The following is a 19,001-nucleotide window of genomic DNA, read 5'->3' as shown; positions in this document are numbered from 1 at the left end:
TTCAGCCCAGATCATCTTTTATAAAATAGAATAGAGCTGGAAGGGACTTTGGAGGTCGTCTAGTCCAGCCCCCTGCCCAAGCAGGAGAACCTATATTATTTCAGATAAATGACTGTCTAGTCTCTTCTTAAAAATCTCCAGTGATGGAGCACCAACGATTTCTGAAGGCAAGCTGTTCCACTGGTTAATTATCCTCACTGTTAGGAAGTTTCTCCTTCATTCCAGGTTGCTTCTCTCTTTGATTAGTTTCCAACTATTGTTTCTTGTTCTGCCCACCAGTGCTTTGTAGAATAATTTGACCCCCTCTTCTTTGTGGCAGCCCCTCCAATACTGGAATACTGTTATCATGCCACCTGATTGTTCTTTTCTTTAGACTAGCCAAACCTAAATCCTGCAGCTGTTCTTCATATCTTCTAGTCTCCAGGCCTTTGATCATCTTAGTTGCTCTGCTCTTTAAACTTTTCCCAAAGTCTCAACATCTTTTTTGTAGTAGCATGGTGACCAAAATTGGTTGCAGTATCCAGGTGTGGACTTCCTAGGGTTTTTATAAAGTGGTACTAATACTTCACGAGATCTTGAATCTATGCCTCTGTTTTTGAGCCAAATCTCACCTAATCTGTACTTATAACTTTGGTTTTTCCTTCCTAAATGTAAAACTTCGCTTTTCTCCACATTAAAATTCATTTTGTTGGATAGGACCCATTGTTCAAGTTTATCAAGATCTTTTTGGATCCTGAGCTTGTCTCCAGGGGTGTTGGCTATTCCTGCCAGTCTAGTGTCATCTGCAAATTTGATGAGTTCCCCTTCTATTCCCCCATCTAAGTCATTTATGAAGATATTGATTAAAACACTGTTCTCTTCTACAGCCTGACAGTGAAGAAGGGGATTATTACATTGGAATGAAGGATAATACAAGGGGTAACAAGACAGATAGCAGAAAATGAATAAACTTAAATGAATAGACATAATAGATTGGAGCGTATTGTCTTGTAATAGTCAGCATTAGTGCCCATGGCAAACTAGAAGGTAAATATTCCCTTAAGAGTTATCAATTGCTGTATTGTAAAAAGAGATCAAATTTGATTGGGTTAATCGTTATCTCGTACAATTAATTCTCTCATTTTAAGCTGTGAGTTTATATATGAAATGGTCTGCTAGAATCAGTTATTCAGACAGGCAAAGGGAGAGGTTAGCCAAACAGAAGCGGAGAACTCAAGTTTGGGCACTAAAAGGATTGTTTCAAACACTCCTGCCTCTGCTCCCACAGACCATGTTGAACTTATGTCAATCCCTTTGTTAGTTTTCAGATAGAAGATAGAAAGGAATGCATATGAGTGTCGTGGCTCATAAATCACATATAGCTTGAAGTGTAAGTTAATTACATCTGGAAAGAATTGGCCATGTTTAGGCAAAGGCTTAGAATGTTTCAATGGCTGCTGGAGTTACATCGTGTTACAACCCATACATGTATGCCTCAGGCTACATTATTCTTCTGGTTCCTTAATCATTTTATTCATCTTATCTGTATTTCTGCCTTGTCCTTTGAACTCTGATTGGAATGCTCTATTGGTCTCCAGGAATTTTTCATCCTTACCATCATCTTTAGCCATGGTGGTGCAGTAGTTAAAATGCAGTATTGCAGGCTAACTCTGCTGACTGCCAGGAGTTTGATCCTGACTGGTTCAAGATTGACTCAGCCTTCCAACCTTCCGAGATCAGTAAAATGAGGACCAATTTGTTGGCGGCAATATGCTGACATTCGTAAACCACTGAGAGAGGATTGTAAAGCACTATGAAGTGGTATTTACTAACAATGCTTGCCTTATCTTTTGAAACCAATTCACCGTAAGAAATCTGCTTTAATTCAGACTGAATTGGGTAAGTTTTGCCTTACAAATAAATTGTGGCTCATTGTTTAATTAATTTACGATTTACCTGAATCTGATAAGCAATCACAGACATTAGAAGTCCTTGCAAGATTAGTTATACTATGCAAGACAGGAAGATACAGTACAAGTTTGGTAGTTGGCAATTTGCTGCTACAGGGAATCAAAAGAAATGTACTGGACCAATGAGCTTGTGATGCACATTGTCTGCCTTGAGTAAGGACGTGACAGAACTATTTCCAAGGCTTACCAGGTAGTGACAATTTCCCTTCCTGTTAAATTTAGGTAGGAATAATGACATTGCAAAGAACACCCCAACCCTATTACCATAGTCTTTCTTCCTCCACTTTGAAGAAAGAATTTCAAAACTCTGAAGGCCTTAGTAGCTTTTTCACCCCTTTTTCCAGTCCAAGGAAGAAAGAAAAGAAAATTCTGCAAATGCAGACTATGTAAATAGACTTGATTTCTTAAACCATGCTGTTAGATGATACACCGTGGGAGAGTGACTGAATCAAATGAGAACCTGTGAATGGAAATGACGGAAGCTCTGAGAGTATCAGTTCAACCAACTCTTAATGTTATAGAAAACATTAAGTAATACTTTTGGATAAAGAAAATGCTTCTGCTGTATTGGCCCAGTGGACAATAGATTTATAAGTAAAAAAAAGTGGTGCATGCAAACTTGAAAGGTAACAGTGTAACCTTCCATGCACAGATCTCATCTTGAAGGAAATAAATTTAGCACTGTTAACGTAGTTAGATCTGAATTTAGTTTATCTCAGGTAATTTTTAAATACCGGTACTAGACTTAATTCTTCACATGCATTTTTTTCACATGCAGGTAGTTCTCAACTTATAACTAAGATGGGGATCAGAATTTCTATTGTTAAGTAAGTTGGTTAAGTGAGTTTCACCTGATTTTAAAACCTTTTGGTGGCAAACCTGATTCTGTAAAAGCTTTTCATATGACTGGAGCATTTCCCATTGAGAAAATCATCTACTAGTTCATAGTCAAGCAATTTGTATTTCTGAGATGCAACAACTTCCTTTAAACAAAAGAAATTTTCTATCAAATGGATAGTTTATTTTTGTTAAATACAAAAATAAACAATATACAATTATGAAGAAAAAATAGTAGTTAAGGTGCTAATGTAGCAACCAGAATAGTTAAGTTCTAATCCCACCTTCATATGAAAAGTTGGCTGGGTGACTGCATCAGTCACTCTTCCTCAGCTCAACCTACCTCACAAGATTGTTGCGAGGAAAATAGAATGTTTGCTGCCTTGAATTATGTAATAAAAAACAATTTAAACAATCTAATGAATATATCAATCCATGTTCCTTCAGCTTGGCGGGGACTCCAAAGAAACAGCAGAAGATGGACTCCCTTGAGCTAGCAGATGCACAATACTTTTCTTTCTGGGTCTAGGCTAGGCCAAGATTCAGCATGGGGGGGGGGGCTTTTGACATCATTGGTCATCATTCAGATAGTTGACCCATTGCCAAGGATACAGGATTCCTAGCAGAGGACACCTAGAAATAGTGTGATTATATATCCCAATTAATTTGTGTACCCACATAACTAATTTTCTGCCAAATATATATGTAGATACATCATTATTTCCCGTTATGCAGATGTAAGATTAGAGAACTCTTACTATCAGTTGTTCCGAGTAGCAACACAGCTAAAAATTTTCAGAGAATTTATAATTCTGTAACGCAATTTGGAAAGCTTGCTAAGTAAAAAATAATGACAAAGAAATGGTCTCACCTGGCTGAGTAATCCCTTCTACACAGATATGTTATACGTGTGTAGAGAAAAAAGGGACCACGTCACTATCTCCATGTCAGTCTTCCATAGTGCTAAATATAGACTTCAGCCTGTAATTATTTTATATAGCCATATCATACTGATGACTCATCCTCAGCTTACAAGACGTTACTACTCCAAGATACTTTTCACAACCAAACTAGATATTCCTTAGGATTTAGAAATTCCTTGGATTTTTGTTTCCTAAGTAAGGAACACTGCACTTCCCTGTGTTAAATTTCATTTTGATGCTATCAATGTATTTCTCAAATTTGGTAATTTTGAATTGTATTTCAGTCTTCCATGGTACTGATTCTCCCTTTCAATTTTGTATCTGCAACTTTAATAATAATTCTGCCCCTTCGTCCAAATCTTTAATCAAAAGACTGAAAAGTAGATCTAGAAATGTTCCTTATGGCCGCTCATTTGATACCTGTCTCTTAATTAGTCAGGAAAGAGTTCTTGATAAACTATGCTGGTTTCTGGTAATTAAGATCTTTTCTTCATGTTTCTTTTCTTCCTTTTGCACAAGTGCTAGAAAAAAGCAATGAATGAATGAATGGCTAGATGGATACTGAACTTTTTAGAAGAGGTCTAGCAAATCAACTGAAATTGGTATTATTCTTTAGGTGTTAACTGAGCTTCTATGTGACTAATTTTTATAGGCTCAAACAATTTACAGGAGAAGCCATGCTTTTGAGGATATTCTCATTTACTCCAAAAGCAGAAATGAATGGTAAATTCAAATTTTATTTTTATACGTAAGTGGGTTCCAAATCTTCATTAAAATTCACAATTTGTTTAGTTTTGCTGTAAAGTTTTGCATAATCTAACATACTGCATTCAGGATCTGTGTCAATCATGCAGCTGTCACTAGAAGAGGAGAGACTGCAGTGGCAAACTTCACAAGCCTGTGTTTGATGGCAATACGTTCTCTCCCCGGAAGAACTGCTGCTAGAATCAAAGTAAAAATGCTGGAAGGGAGACAGGCCTGGAATAGCTCTTGTCAGAAAATCTTTCTGCTGATAATGAACATCCCTCAAGTTTTTGGGATAAAATGTAGATGCAGAGTTCCCTACTGGATGATTGTCTAGCAGCAAGCAAGAGCCTTGATTGTATGATGATTGAAACCCACTGTCAGGCTTAGTTTCAAGTGGGTTCTTGAGCACCAATGATGGCAAAGGTGGAGGCTGATGCAAATAATCTCCATCCATGGTGCTTCTTGGTGCTAGCCAAGGATATTCTATTAATCTGCTCATTCTTTGCCTTCTGTTGGCTGATTTATTCACACCACACTGAATACCGGAGGCCATGGAACCAGAAACGTTGAAGGGGACTTTCTTCTGAATCTCCTTTGGTTGCAACCTCATTCTCCTTTCATAATTGTACTTGGGTCCCTTGGAAGATGGCTGCATTGTAGTAATGTGATTCACGCTCAGATCCTGCAAGTTTTCTTGAAATTTTGTTTTGCTCTCAGAACTTACGTCGGGGCTTTGCTTTTGCTTCAGTGCTGAAAAATGTGGTTGCCTTGCTCCTTTGCTCAATGTGCTGAAACTGTGTTCATGTAGCCTCTCTCTAGCACGTAAAGTGCTGGACTGGGAAAACCATTGCTCTTCATCATACTTAGCACCTGAATGCTTCTTATTCACTAGTTGGCACTTAGCAGTAATGTCTAATGATATGTTATCTCGATCTGTATGTTCTGAGTCATCCATAGATCTTTTTTCAGTAACTAATCCTGCTACATATTGTGAATTTGAGAGCTTAGAATTCTGCCATGGTTTCAGCTCCTGGCTAAGTGAAAAGGGTAGATTTTCAGTTGCCATTGAAGAAAAATTAGCTGTCGAGTGAGAAGGCAATAAAAAGGAGGTTGAAAGTAATGGAGAACCAGCAACACTTTGGTTATCCTCTATAGCCACCAGTTTCATCAACTTCTCCTTAACACTGTTCATTTGCTCTTGAAGATTTGCAATTGCTGTATCTTTCTGTTTTAAATAAACTATGATAAATATTTTGATTTAAATGCACCAAAACACAATTATAGTTCACATAAAACGAGTGTTTCAAAAAATTAAGACAGGCCTGCTATGCAAAAGAATGAGCCAGCATAAAAAAATAAACGTTATACTTCAACAAAAATTATCATGTTGGCTAATAATGATACACATAATAAATGTACATAACAAACAAGAAACACAGGAGGAGAAAAACAGAATATTGCTTATCAATCTTATATTAAAGGCCTTTGGCAAACACAAAGCACTAACCTTGTGTGCACTATTTTGTTAATGAAATGCAACTATAAACAAGATACAGTGGTACCTTGGTTCTGGGAGGCAGGAGGAGTACCAAAAATGAGTACTAAACATTTTTTCCCATAAGTAATAATATAGTGAGTCACAAGGCAGCTGACATCAACAAGTTGTAACTTATGCATTGAATACCAAACGAATAATTATTAGGACAAAAATTTCCATCAAAATGCATTGAATACCAAATTTGATGAGTTTCAAAGTAGTTGAGTACCAAGGTACCCACGGCACTTGCTCATTTTCCATTTTAACATCAGTCTTCAAATATTTGGAATATACTGGAGAATGTATTCCTTTCATCCGAACCTAATCTGAAATGCCATACAATGGACTAAATGACAAATCAAATGCTAAAATCTCCACTTAATATGTGGGGCTATGATTCCTTTTTATGAAGTGCTTCATTTATTTCATAAGCCACTTAGATTTGCTTGATTAAAATGACATACAGTAAGCATTGATTATGTATTCAAAGACTTATCTACTCAATTGTCCCAAAGGTGCTTTTTGAAAGGCAACTGGACTTCGTTTTTTCTTGTAAACATTTCGCTTCTCATCCAAGACGCTCCTTCAGTTCAGAATTGAAACTGATGAAGCTTCTTGGAGGAGAAGCAAAAGATCTTCAAGGAAAAATAAAACTCCAGTTGCCTTTTGAAAAAGCACCTTTGGGATAACCATGACCTGAAAGATTCAGAATCTCCATAGATAATGTGTTCTTCTGACATGTTGCAACCAAATGAAGCCAAAAAGCATATTCTAAGATTGGTTCTACTTGCTCAGGAGAACTACCTATTTTACCTAGGGCTCTACTCTTGGAAATGTTGCTGTAAAAAGTATCTTGCGGCTCCCTTTATTCCAAGGATTTTCTATCTTGTTTGCTAAGTGAAGATAGATGGTAAAATTTTCAATGAGTTGATTATATGCCACATCTGCCAGAGAAGTGGCTATATTTAAACCATTTCCATCACGGGAGCAAAAATCCATGACGGTAGAGTATTTGCTGAATTCCTCACATACTACTGGAATGACAATGAACTATTTTTTTGGTATGCATTGAAAAATCCTATAAAAGGCTAACTTTTCCGGTGGTTTCGGTGGGAGGGACTACGACTGGGTTTGATACAGCCTGATTGGTCCAAAGACTGAGGGATTTTTCTTTAAGTGTCCTCCTTTCCCTCCTGGCCCCCAGTTCCCTCAGTCTTTGGTCCAAGCTAGTTTGGCTCCTATGAGGTTGACTATTTAATTGATATACAATTGGAGATTTAAAAATAAAATTATCTTGATCCTCTGCCTTAAAGTTGCGAGGTTCAAATTGCACTCTCAGGAAATTCCTGAGGGTGGGGGCTCTTTAAGAGTGCCATTACAGCGGCGCCGAAAAAGAGCGAGGCTTGACTTGAGGCTTCAACCCCTTAGTCAGGGAAAGCCTCAGATCGCTGTTTAAACTATTGTAAATCTCTCCGGCGGTTGGGAGCTTGCAAATCGGCGCTTATCAAGCCGATCAGCTCACCGCTACTTCAAAGAGCTGCCGCGCGGCTTGCCGCGGCTTCAAAGAGCTTCCCGGTCTGTTTACAGAGCGAAAGGAAAAAAAGAAAAAAAGAGGTCAGTTTAAGCGCTGCTCGCAGCCAGCGAGGCAGCTGAAGCTCTCCCAGGCTGCGTTTTAGCTCGTAGTGAGGCTAATTCCCTCAGAGCCTTTTCCATCAAGCTGGGCAGCTTAACTTCTTCACCCACGAGGCGCGGCGGCCATTTTGGTGCGACCTCGTGGGCGGTGGCCTCATTCCCGCGTACAGCTATCTGAGCAAGCAGGCCTGCAGGACAAGGGAAAGGCACGCTGAGCCTCGTGAGCGGCTGCAACGAGGTTTCTTGACCTGAGACCGAAGCACAACTCTACTGGACACGTGAGTGAGGCATGGCTTCCACTATTTCTGATACACAAGCCAGCGAAAGGGTGGAGGAGAGCCAGGGCAGGCTTAGGCCCAGAACAGCAGGCCCCAAGCCCTCTGCAGAGCAACGTCCTTCCAGAGCAACTGCCAGGGACGAGTCTAGAAGACAAAGGGCCCTGGAAAAACAGGTGGCCAGGGCTGAGAAGCGAGCGCTGGCTTCTAGGCATGACTCCCCTATTAGATCTAGATCTCCTATGGGGGCACGGTCTCAGGCCTCAGACTCTCCTACCAGGGGCTACATCCTTCATCCCCTTCAGTCTCCCCTGCCAGGCCCAGGAGGGAAGTGACCTCTCCCTCCCCATCCATTTCCCCCAGAAGAAGAATGGAGGATCCAAGAGAAGGGGGATCTGGAGACTATTTACCACCAGCTCAGTTGGCTCCACAGGATCCCTCCCGGGGTCCTTCAGAGGAGGATCTGGAGGAATTGGAGAACTTGCCTCCCAATATTAAAAGACTTATTTCTACTGCAATTTATAAGGGCATTTCCTCAGGCCTGGCTCACAGGGATCCTCCCCAGGGTAGGCCTCACCCTGTGACTGCTACAAGTAGCAGACCTCAGATTGCTGATAGAAGTCTGGAGAGGTCTAGGGCAGCTTCCCCTTCTGTGGTCAGCGAGGGCTCCTTTTTGGGGGAACCTGCGCATGTCACTCTAGGATTTTCTGAAGATGAGGAGGACACCCCAGAAACACCAGGCTTTCCAGGTCTTTTCCCTCCTCTGGCATTTAAACCTATGCTGCGCAAAGCAAAAAAGACCACTCAAATTGGCACGGGGCCCCCTCCGGCTTACCAGCGTAAGGACCCCAATTTGGCCATGTTTATCAATCCCAACACGGAGAAGGAAGAGGTACCTGCACCTCCCCTTGTTCTGGAGGTAGTTCAGGATCAGTGGGCTAAGCCTTCTTCTCTTCCTAATCCCAGCAGTAGCGACAAAAGCTACTACAATATGGAGAAGGCCTTCACACAGGCTCTTCAACTGCCCACAGTAGATGCCCCAGTGGCCTTGTTAGCCAACGCTTCCTCCGTGGTCACGGGCGATGTGGCCCATAAATTAAAACCGGAGGATAAGAGAGCAGAACTTGCCCTACGCAAAAACTTTAATGCTTCGGCATGGGCTATTAAGGCAGCCGCAGCAGCTTCTTATTTTAATCGTACATCAGTCATGTGGCTTAGGCAACTGCAAGACCGCATTCCTCTAGAAGACGAGCGCCTTCATCAGGACATTGCCAAAATCATTTCAGCCGCCCAGTTCTCGGCGGACGCTACCCTCGACTCCATTAAATTTTCGTCCAGAGCCCTAGCCACCTCTGTGACTACGCGGAGGCTTTTATGGCTCCGAAATTGGCAAATGGACAATAAGTCCAAATGGAGTCTGGCGGGGGCACCATTCACAGGCCCCAACCTTTTTGGATCCTCGCTGGATCCTATTCTTGTCGAGAACAAGGACAAGAAAAAGGTCCTTCCGTCCAACACAAAAAAGACAGATAACCGCCCTTCAACCTTCCGTAGGTCATCCTCCTATAGGGCTTCAGATCAGGATTTCCGTCAAAACAGATTCACCCCCTACAGGTATGATAGGCAGTATCAACGGAATTATTACCAGGACAGGAACAGGTATCAGGGTCAATCCAAACGGCCCTTTCGCGGAGGGGGCGGCCGTCCCTTCCGCAGGGGCAAATGACTCAAATCTGCCCATAGGCGGCCGCCTGGCGTCCTTCGCGGACCAGTGGGATCGGATCACCTCAGATGCCTGGGTCAGATCGACTGTCAGGGAAGGACTCCGGCTGGAGTTCCTGGTCCCTCCCCCGACGCTCTTCAGAACCTTCCCCCTCCCCAGGGACCCGGAGAAACGACGCCTCACGCTTCTCGCAATTCAGCACCTTCTCGAAATTCGAGCTGTCGAACCGGTTCCTCAGGGGGAGCGGGGCCAAGGAGTGTACTCCAACCTATTCGTGGTCCCGAAGAGCTCCGGGGGATGGAGAGCGATCTTAGACTTGAAGCGCCTCAACTCTTACATAGTATACCGGCGCTTCAAGATGTCTTCGCTCAAGTCAATCCTCCTCAGCATCAGACGAGGGGATTTCATGGCATCCATAGATTTAACCGAAGCATACTTACATATCCCAAATCGGCAATCCCATCGAAAATTTCTCCGGTTCTTACACGGGGAGCAACACTTCCAGTACAGGGCCCTCCCCTTCGGGTTAGCATCAGCTCCCCGTACCTTCACGAAGGTCCTGGCGGCAATGGCGGCTCACCTTCGCTCGAGACCGTTGAGACTCAATTGCTACCTCGACGACGTTCTCGTCCTCACCCAGTCCCAGTCTCAAGCAGCGAGGGATGTTCAGGTCACCTTTCAATTCCTTCAAAACCTAGGTTTTTCCATAAACTTTCCCAAGAGCCACCTGTCTCCTTCAACGACCATACTTCACTTAGGCACAGTAATAGACTCAAGGGCGGGTCTGGTCCGACTCTCTCCAGACCGGCTTTCAAGCCTTCAGAAACTCGCCCGACTCGTTCACTCAAGACGGTCCGTTTCCATCTTGACCCTGGCACAACTGTTAGGCAAGATGGTGTCCTGCATCGGAATCGTTCCGTGGGCCCGCCTCCATTCCAGAACGCTGCAGTGGACTCTAATCCCATTCCAGAGACAATTGCTCAGCAACTCTCCGCGACCCATTCGGATTCCGCCGGATCTCCGGTGGTCTCTGAAGTGGTGGTTGAAACCAATCTTGAATCGCGGGGCCGAGTTCTGGGAACCGGACAGAGTCACCATAACAACAGACGCGAGCCTCTTCGGCTGGGGCGCGGTGATGGAGTCCAGCCTGGCACAGGGACGTTGGTCCAAATCCGACCTGTGCCACAACATCAATTGGCTAGAACTCAAGGCGGCTCGCCTGGCCCTTCTTCATTTCCGGGTCCATATTCACAACCGTCACGTCCTTCTCTTGACGGACAATGTGGCAGCGAAAGCGCACATAAATCGTCAAGGGGGTGACACACTCCAAAAGTCTATGGTTGGAGGCTCGAAAACTAGGCAGGTGGGTGGAGAAGAATCTGGCCTCGATCATCTCAGAACACATTTCGGGCATTGCCAACCACCAGGCGGACTGGCTGAGTCGAGCGACCGTGGATCACGGCGAGTGGCAGCTCGACCCGACCATATTTCACAAGATATGCCACCGATTCGGGACTCCTCTGGTGGACCTTTTTGCCAGTCCGAGCAACGCTCAGCTCCCACGCTTCTTTTCCCGCTTCCCAGCTCGACATGCGGAGAACACGGACGCTCTGCGGTGCCCGTGGCCTCCCGGCCTCCTTTATGCCTTTCCTCCCATTCCCTTGATTCAGGGCACCCTGAGGAAAATTGTTTTGGAGAAGGCCCTAGTCATTCTGATAGCTCCGTTTTGGCCGAGACGCCCGTGGTTCGCGGACCTTATCCAACTGTCCGTAGCTCCCCATTGGCGGATTCCACAGGGGGAGGTAACCTTATTCCAAGGGGTTCTTTGCCATCCGGAGCCCGAGTGGCTCCAGCTGACCGCTTGGCTATTGAGCGGAGCCTCCTAAGGGGCGTTAATCTTTCAGCCAAAGTAATATCTACCATCGAGGCTTCTAGACACCCCTCGACCACGCGTATTTACAACTCAACGTGGTCGACCTTTGCTACCTGGTGTGGGAGGTTTAACATTGACCCGACCTCGGCCTCGGTCGCGGAGGTCCTGGAATTCCTACAACACGGGCTAGATCGCGGGCTGTCCCACAATACATTAAAGAGGCAGACAGCGGCCCTGTCTTCCATTCTTTCGGGGGTGGGGACGGGTTCTCTGCCTCAGTCAGCGTTGGTTAAGAGGTACCTCAAGGGCGCTGCTAATCTATGTCCCCCCCGGTACATAGGTTCCCCACCTGGGACTTGGCGCTAGTCCTTAGGGCAATGACTGGGGCCCCCTTCGAGCCCCTGAGGACAGTACATCTCAGATTCCTTACCTTAAAGGTAGTTTTTCTAGTGGCCGTTACTTCGGCCAGACGCATTTCCGAGCTGGGCGCCTTGTCATCCAAGGAGGACTTGTGTCAGTTTCACCAAGATAGGGTCGTCCTCAGACTGGACCCGGTCTTCCTGCCAAAAGTCAATTCTGTTTTCCATCGATCTCAAGAGATCATATTACCTAATTTTTGTCCGGCTCCTGTCCACGAGAAGGAGGTCAGTTGGCATCGTTTGGATGTCAGGAGGGCTCTCCGCATTTATCTCAGGCGCACCTCCTCTTTTAGACGGTCGGAAGCCTTATTTCTGTCCTTCCTACCAGGGACCCTGGGGGCTAGGGTATCCTCTGCCACCATTGGCAGGTGGGTCCGGCAGGCAATTTCGGAAGCATACCAGGCCTTGCACCTGACTCCCCCTCAGGGTATAACGGCACACTCTACTAGGAGCGCGCCCACCACTGCCGCCTGGGCGACTAGGGCTCCACTGGAGGATATTTGTAGGGCGGCCACCTGGGCCTCGCCCTCTCCCTTCGTCAGGCACTACCGCCTCGATCATTTCACCTCGGGGGATGCGGCCTTCGGCCGTAGAGTACTCCAACAAGTGGCGAACCCCCCTCCCACGTTGAGTTCTACCCACCCTGGGACGTAGCTTGGGTATGTCCCAGTCGTAGTCCCTCCCACCGAAACCACCGGAAAAAGAGCGTTGGTCCTTACCTGAACGCTTATTTTCGGTGGTGAAGGTGGGAGGGACTACTTTCCCGCCCAAAGTATAGAGGGGTCGGGGGGGGTTGTTAATTATGGTTTATTGCTATTGCTGTTGTGTTCTGTGTGTTGTTTTCCACGGTTATTTCCTTACATATAAATATCAGCTTTTCCATGCAACCTCGGGAACTGGGGGCCAGGAGGGAAAGGAGGACACTTAAAGAAAAATCCCTCAGTCTTTGGACCAATCAGGCTGTATCAAACCCAGTCGTAGTCCCTCCCACCTTCACCACCGAAAATAAGCGTTCAGGTAAGGACCAACGCTCTTTCTCAAATTATCCTTCACTAAATAAGTATTGAGAAATATGAATATAGTCTATCTCCATGCAGAGATAGGTATGTGCAGCAGCTGCCTTCTCGCACAATTTTTTATTCAGCAATTTGTATCTATATCCTCTTTGAGATGAGCATGTTCTTTTATGATTTATGATGTTGCAAGTGTCTAGATAGCAAAGAGTTTTTTAATATAGATTCCTGATCACCTGTACATTTTTCTGACCATTCTAAAATGTCTGGCATGGAAAAAATACCATGGGCTATAATAGTTTCCCCCCTCCCCAAGTCTGCTGTATTTATCACTCCTGTTACTTGCCCCAGCTTCTGCCCACTTAGCAGTTTTAAACCATGCAAATGCAAGTAAATTGGTGCCACTTGGGTGAGAAGGTAACAGTGTTCCCTGCGCCTTTGGTAAATAGCCATGCGGGCCACATGACCACAGAAATGGTCTTCAGACAACATTGGCTTCCTCAGCCAAGAAACAGAGATAAGCACCATGACCTAGAGTCTGACATGACTGACAGGGAAACCTTTACCTTTTAAATCAGTTTAATCCTTTTTCTTGTTTTTGTCCTATTTTATCTTATTTTCAGATCTGGAGCTCAGTTTTTATTCTATATTTTAATTATGTTCATATAGCATGTGAGAATGGTTGCAGAGTGATGAGATGCTGTATTTTCATTCTTTTTACTAATTACAGTATGTAAATATTTCCCACCTCTGCAAGCTGCTGTATCATGGTATTTTTTTCCCCAAGCAGCTGGTATATCTCTTCATCGCTGTACATTGTAGAGTGGAAATTTTTGTTGGAACCTGTAAAATATTTGGCCAGGTTGCTGGTATCAATTTCTTGTTTTTCAAAAGTCTTCCACTGTCTGATCTGCTGAACATTACAATAGAATTAAAGCTCAACCAAATCAGAAGTAAGAATCAAGATACAGAGAGTACAGTAGTCAAAAAGTGAAAGCTATGGAGAAAAGGGGGGGGGGACTCTTGAAACTGCTGAGTCGTTTTGTCCCTATAGGTAAAGATCTCACTCCCTTGTACACGTGCACACTTTTCATTTGGAAGGTCACACACACACACACACACACACACACACACACATACTTTTCTGGGACAAAGTATTTTACTGCAAGCCTTTTCACTATTTAAAGAAAGGCAACAAAGCAATGGAGCAGGTCACTTGGCAGCTATAGCATCAAAATGTTTCACAGTAGTGTACAAAATGTTTGAATCACATATATGAAATAAACTCTAACGAATACCTGAGAATTCATCCATATTAAACAACAACCTATCTCTCAAATTTTATTGCATTTTACAGACAACGGGAGATAAAGCCAAATATTTAAGACATATTCAAATAAATAGGCCACACTAAAATATATGAACAACTATACTGAAATCAACTGAGGAGAGCCCACGGTTTCCATGAGGTTATTAGACAGTGACTTGGAATTGAACGTTTTTGCTACCAAAGCTCAGTGCAATTTAGTTGCTCTTAAGCAAGTAATGTCACATTTTATAAAGGTCAACTATTAGCACTCACAAGTAGCATTCAAGGAATTCTGATGTTACAAGGAGGCACAGACTGCTGGGTTGTAAAACCATGACTGTTGAATTTCATAGGACAGATTTCAGATTTTAAATGATTTTTAATTATTAGCAAAACTCTAGATTTTTACCATTGATATCCTGGCTGACCTGAACTTTGCTTTTGCAAAATTGGTTCAGCCTTATTTCCTTTACAGTGTGGAACCTATGGTGCCTAAACAGGAGGAGGATACTGTGAGTCCACAGTCCAATTCAATTGGCATGTTATTTATTTCTCTTTCTGTCGTCTATCCTGATCTTACAAATCAATGGCAGTTGCTCACAAGAGGGAAAGTGTGTTTATGTCCTCCTCATTTAAATTGTACTTGCATTTTTTTCAGACTAAAAGAGATACTTCACCTTTGGAGAAATCTTACTTCAAAAATGGGTACAATTATATAAAGGAACAAGAACTACATTTAAACTAATTAATGCATTTCTCCTATAGTATTTCAATTTTTAAATACATTTTAATGAAATTCTAACATTAAAATTAAGGAAGTGTATACTATGAGGTTTTTTATTATTCCTCCTCTTATCATTTTACAATTCTACAACTATCTATGTAGTGCTAAAGTAGGATATGTGGTATGGCACCCAACTACATAAATCCTTGAATCACTGTTCAGCACAGCTAAGAAAAATATATTTGCAAGTCCCAGTATGAGAGTCCTGTCATGAGCTTACAGGAAACAGAATACATTTATTATGAGCTGAGGATATACAATTAACCATTTTTAATTAATTTGTATATTCACTTTATGTCAGGAATTCCATTTATATGCAAGACTCTGGGGAAAAGTAATTTGCAATACCACTCATCTGCTTTCTTACCTGTGGGATAAAGATCAAACAATTTATTGAAGTCATACAGACAAAGATTCCTCCTGAAGTTAATCCATACACCAGATTGTGCCACAAGTAGAAAAAATTATTGACCACCAGCATAATTCCAATAAAGAGGAAAATAATGGCTACCGCACTTATGAGTGTCAGGGACTGATTAACTGGCGGGCAACTGAGATTATCTGTTAAACCCGCAAGATAAATTCCATACATCAGTAGGATTCCCTGAAAAATAACAAGAAAAAAAAATTAGTAGGTTCAAATATGAGTTAAGTCTAAACTTCCATTCTGTTAATCTAATCATACATTGATAAAATTTCATGAAATATCCTTGCTGCTCACTTGGTGCAAAATGAAAATGCTATGATGGAACAATAGCCATAGTCTAATATTCACCCCTGGATAATATTAGGAGGGATAGGCATCCAGTTCACCTGTGATGGAGCTCATGCTGCCCAACGCCCTATTCTCTTCACTGAAGTCTGCCACATAGAATGACTTCCAGATCACTTTGCAAGATTCTACTTCTGTCTGGTTCATACAAACTACCCATACAGAGCCAGGACTTATGTAAATTTGAGCCATGTTGTGACCAAATATTGACCAAATTTTCATAAGAGCCTGTGGGCAGATCTTGCTAACTCTCAGTCCCCCCAAAAAGAAAGTTGCTATAAGGATGAAGTAAGAATGCATCTCTGCCTTCATTGGCTCCATATAGGCACTTATATGCAAGTTTGATCAAGTTTACTTCTAATCTTTCTCCATCAATGCTCTAATCTCTTCATCCCTTTTATTTCCCAGTGTTCCTTGTTGACCCCAGAATCCCCTCCAGAGTTGTGGAAGGAGCAGGGGAAAAAGGCCTCATGGCTTCTCAAAAGCATGGCGGCGGCGGAAAAGGCAGCAGGGGTAACGCGGTCCTCCGAGGGGAGGGGGCCCCAGTGGGAGCTTTGGCGGCTTCACTCCAAATGTAGTGGTGCTGTTGGAGGAGGAGGAGGAGGCAGCTGTTATTCTGGTGGCGGCAGGGGCTCGTCGGCATCTTCAGCAGCAGCCCTGCCCCCTGTGAAAAAAACCGAAGATGGATCCACGCAGATGACGTCGCCGCAACATGACTGGAGAAGGAATTCTGGGAGTTGAAGTCCACAAGTCTTCAAGCTGTCAGGTTTGAAGACCCTGGGTATTTTTTTTCTAAAGGGTTAGGGGTGCAAGGGTCTTGCAACTTGACAGCTTTAAGACTTGCACACTTCAATGCCAGAGTTCCTGAGCCAACATGACTGGATGAGGAATTCTGGGAGTTGAAGTCCACAAGTCTTAAAGCTGTCAGGTTTGAAGACCCCTGGGGTTTTTTTTCCTAAAGGGTTAGGGGTGCAAGGGTCTTGTAACTTGACAGCTTTAAGACTTGCGTGCTTCAAATGCCAGAGTTCCTGAGCAAACATTTTGGTTGCTAAGCAGGAGCGTTGTTAAGTGATACTGACATTATATAACACTTTTAATTAAGCGAGTACCTTGAAGAAACATAACTTTGAGTTTCAAATAATACTGATTTCGTTGTTGTCTTAGGTGACATTTGTGAAAAAAATTCAGGTGCTCAGGCATAAAAATGTGCCACTCAAACACTATACTTTTCTGCTCACACTGAAAAAAAATTAGAGGGAACATTGCACCACAGTATTCCAAACCTCCACCAAACCACCAAACCTCCCCTATCTTGGCATTCAAAGCAGATGTAAACTCAAATGTGAGCAAGATTTCAGAAAGGGTGATTTTGTTAGTTGCTGAACCAGGTTTTAGTAATACATGCTAGATCCATTTGTTCACTAATATGGACTTGACATTTATTAGCATCAACAAAAATCCAGGGCCTTCAGCATTCTGGCTACCTGACCCTTGGAATAGGTTCAGCGGATAACTAGCAGCCAACTGAAGGTAGTCTTTCCATTGGAATGACCCTTTTGTCTGGGTGTGGGGGTGGGTGTGTTAAAACAGCATTCTTAATGCAAAAATAGTAAGATACTCTCCTCCGACAACCATGAGATGTGAAGTAACTCTCCAGTTTGATGATGGAACATTGGTACTTTACTTGGGTGGTAGAGAGCAGATTGGGAAGGAAATTACACTACAATCCCTTAACTTAATCCTTTTGCATTACAAATGCTATTTTACCAGAAAAAGATCGGTCATTCCAAGGGAAAGGCTACCTTCAGTTGGCTGCTGGTTACCTGCTGAACCTATTTCAAGGACCAAGAAGCCAAACTGCTGAAGGTCCAGGATTTTGGTTGATGCTGGTGAACATCAAGTCCATATTAGTGAACAAAACACAGAGTTTTGTCCCCAAATTTTGGTGGTACAATTTGGAGGGCTTTGGTAACCTATTATTCCCCTGCCCTTTTATAAGATGCATTATGGTTGAATGAAAAAGGTAGGTGGTAGCAATTATTTTAAGCTTGTCTTATAAAGTTTTAGGATTTATTACAAGTTGCTTTGAATTCAATGTCCTTATAGAAGTAGAGGGAATGAAGATATAAGAAATGTTCCTTGTCTTGAGGAAGCAACACCCATCAATCAGGGTTCTATCCAGCTAACTTCCATGCAACAGATGAATGCATTTCTGAGAGTTTTGGCTAAAAAATGTGATGTTTTAAAAAATATTTTTTTCAACTTTGCATAATGAATCTATGAATATTTGTACAAAAAACGGTGCCTAAATTAAATAAACTTAATCTTTAAAGTATCTAGGCATAACAGACAATGGAGCTTAAGCTCTTACCAATGAGATATTGGAATAAATTACATACCTTAAATCCCAGAAGAAGAATAAACCAAAATTCAGAATAGAGAGATTTACAGATGTATCCATATCTCAGTATGCAGTTCAAGCCTTTGTCAATGACATGCTGAAAATTAAAATATATAGCTAAGAATCTCTTAGTTTGCAAAATGTTGAAAATTCTAACACTTTATTTCCATTTTCCTATCATAGAATATAATTCTAAGATACTATTAAAAGAAAGAAATTAAAAACTTGAAAAGGAACGGAGGTGGTGGTGGGGAGTTACTCAGCGAGTATCAATAGTAGCCCCTCAATAGCTTGTCCACCAATGTTAAGTGCATTTTTCTGATAAGGTTTCAGAATGTTATGAAAACACTTCTTGAACAGAACAATTGGGCTTGTTTGAAGGGACATTTACTTATACTTTTAATAATGTTGCTTTATATTGGATTTTATGGATGGCTTTTATAATATTATTTTATTTCATATGTTGTAAACTACCTAGAATCAGAAAAGGAAGCAACATATAAATTTTGGCATAGTAATTAAGTTGTCAGCCCAAATTTGTCTAATCCTTTCCTGCTTCTCTTTCACATCAATGGACTCTTGGTCATTCTTGTCCTGTTGAGTATTGAATTCACCTTGCTTCATGTTTACCTAACAGTTCTGTCTAATCTGAAAATAACTAATCCCTACTTTACAAGGTTCAACTTTTACCTGTCTATGTAAACTACAGGCTTTTGTAACAAGTTGTAACATTCGTTTCACTCGTTGCCAAGCAGCTTTCATATCCTCTTTCATTGTTCTTCCATGCATTCTTTTGGATACAAATGT

The 19,001-nt window shown here is 42.5% G+C and overlaps 1 protein-coding gene across 1 annotated transcript in view; it reads right to left on the bottom strand.

Annotated features, from left to right (window-relative positions):
• Window positions 1-2,663: 2,663 nt before the first annotated feature.
• The window catches only part of GPR156 (G protein-coupled receptor 156), a 52,769-nt gene continuing 36,431 nt past the window's right edge, over window positions 2,664-19,001 (bottom strand). Inside the window, exons 7-10 of the mRNA XM_081943851.1 lie at window positions 18,193-18,291; window positions 15,389-15,625; window positions 13,677-13,838; window positions 2,664-5,681 (exon numbers count right to left, since the gene is read on the bottom strand). Coding sequence (XP_081799977.1) covers window positions 4,452-5,681; window positions 13,677-13,838; window positions 15,389-15,625; window positions 18,193-18,291 — 1,728 coding nt within the window. The 3' untranslated portion in view covers window positions 2,664-4,451. The remainder of the gene's footprint in view (window positions 5,682-13,676; window positions 13,839-15,388; window positions 15,626-18,192; window positions 18,292-19,001) is intronic.

This window comes from Natrix helvetica, assembly GCF_964273705.1.
Source record: "Natrix helvetica genome assembly, chromosome: 2".
Taxonomy (NCBI): domain Eukaryota; kingdom Metazoa; phylum Chordata; class Lepidosauria; order Squamata; family Natricidae; genus Natrix; species Natrix helvetica.
The sequence above is the reverse complement of the archived record's forward strand: the minus strand, read 5'-3'. Positions and strand labels throughout refer to the sequence as shown.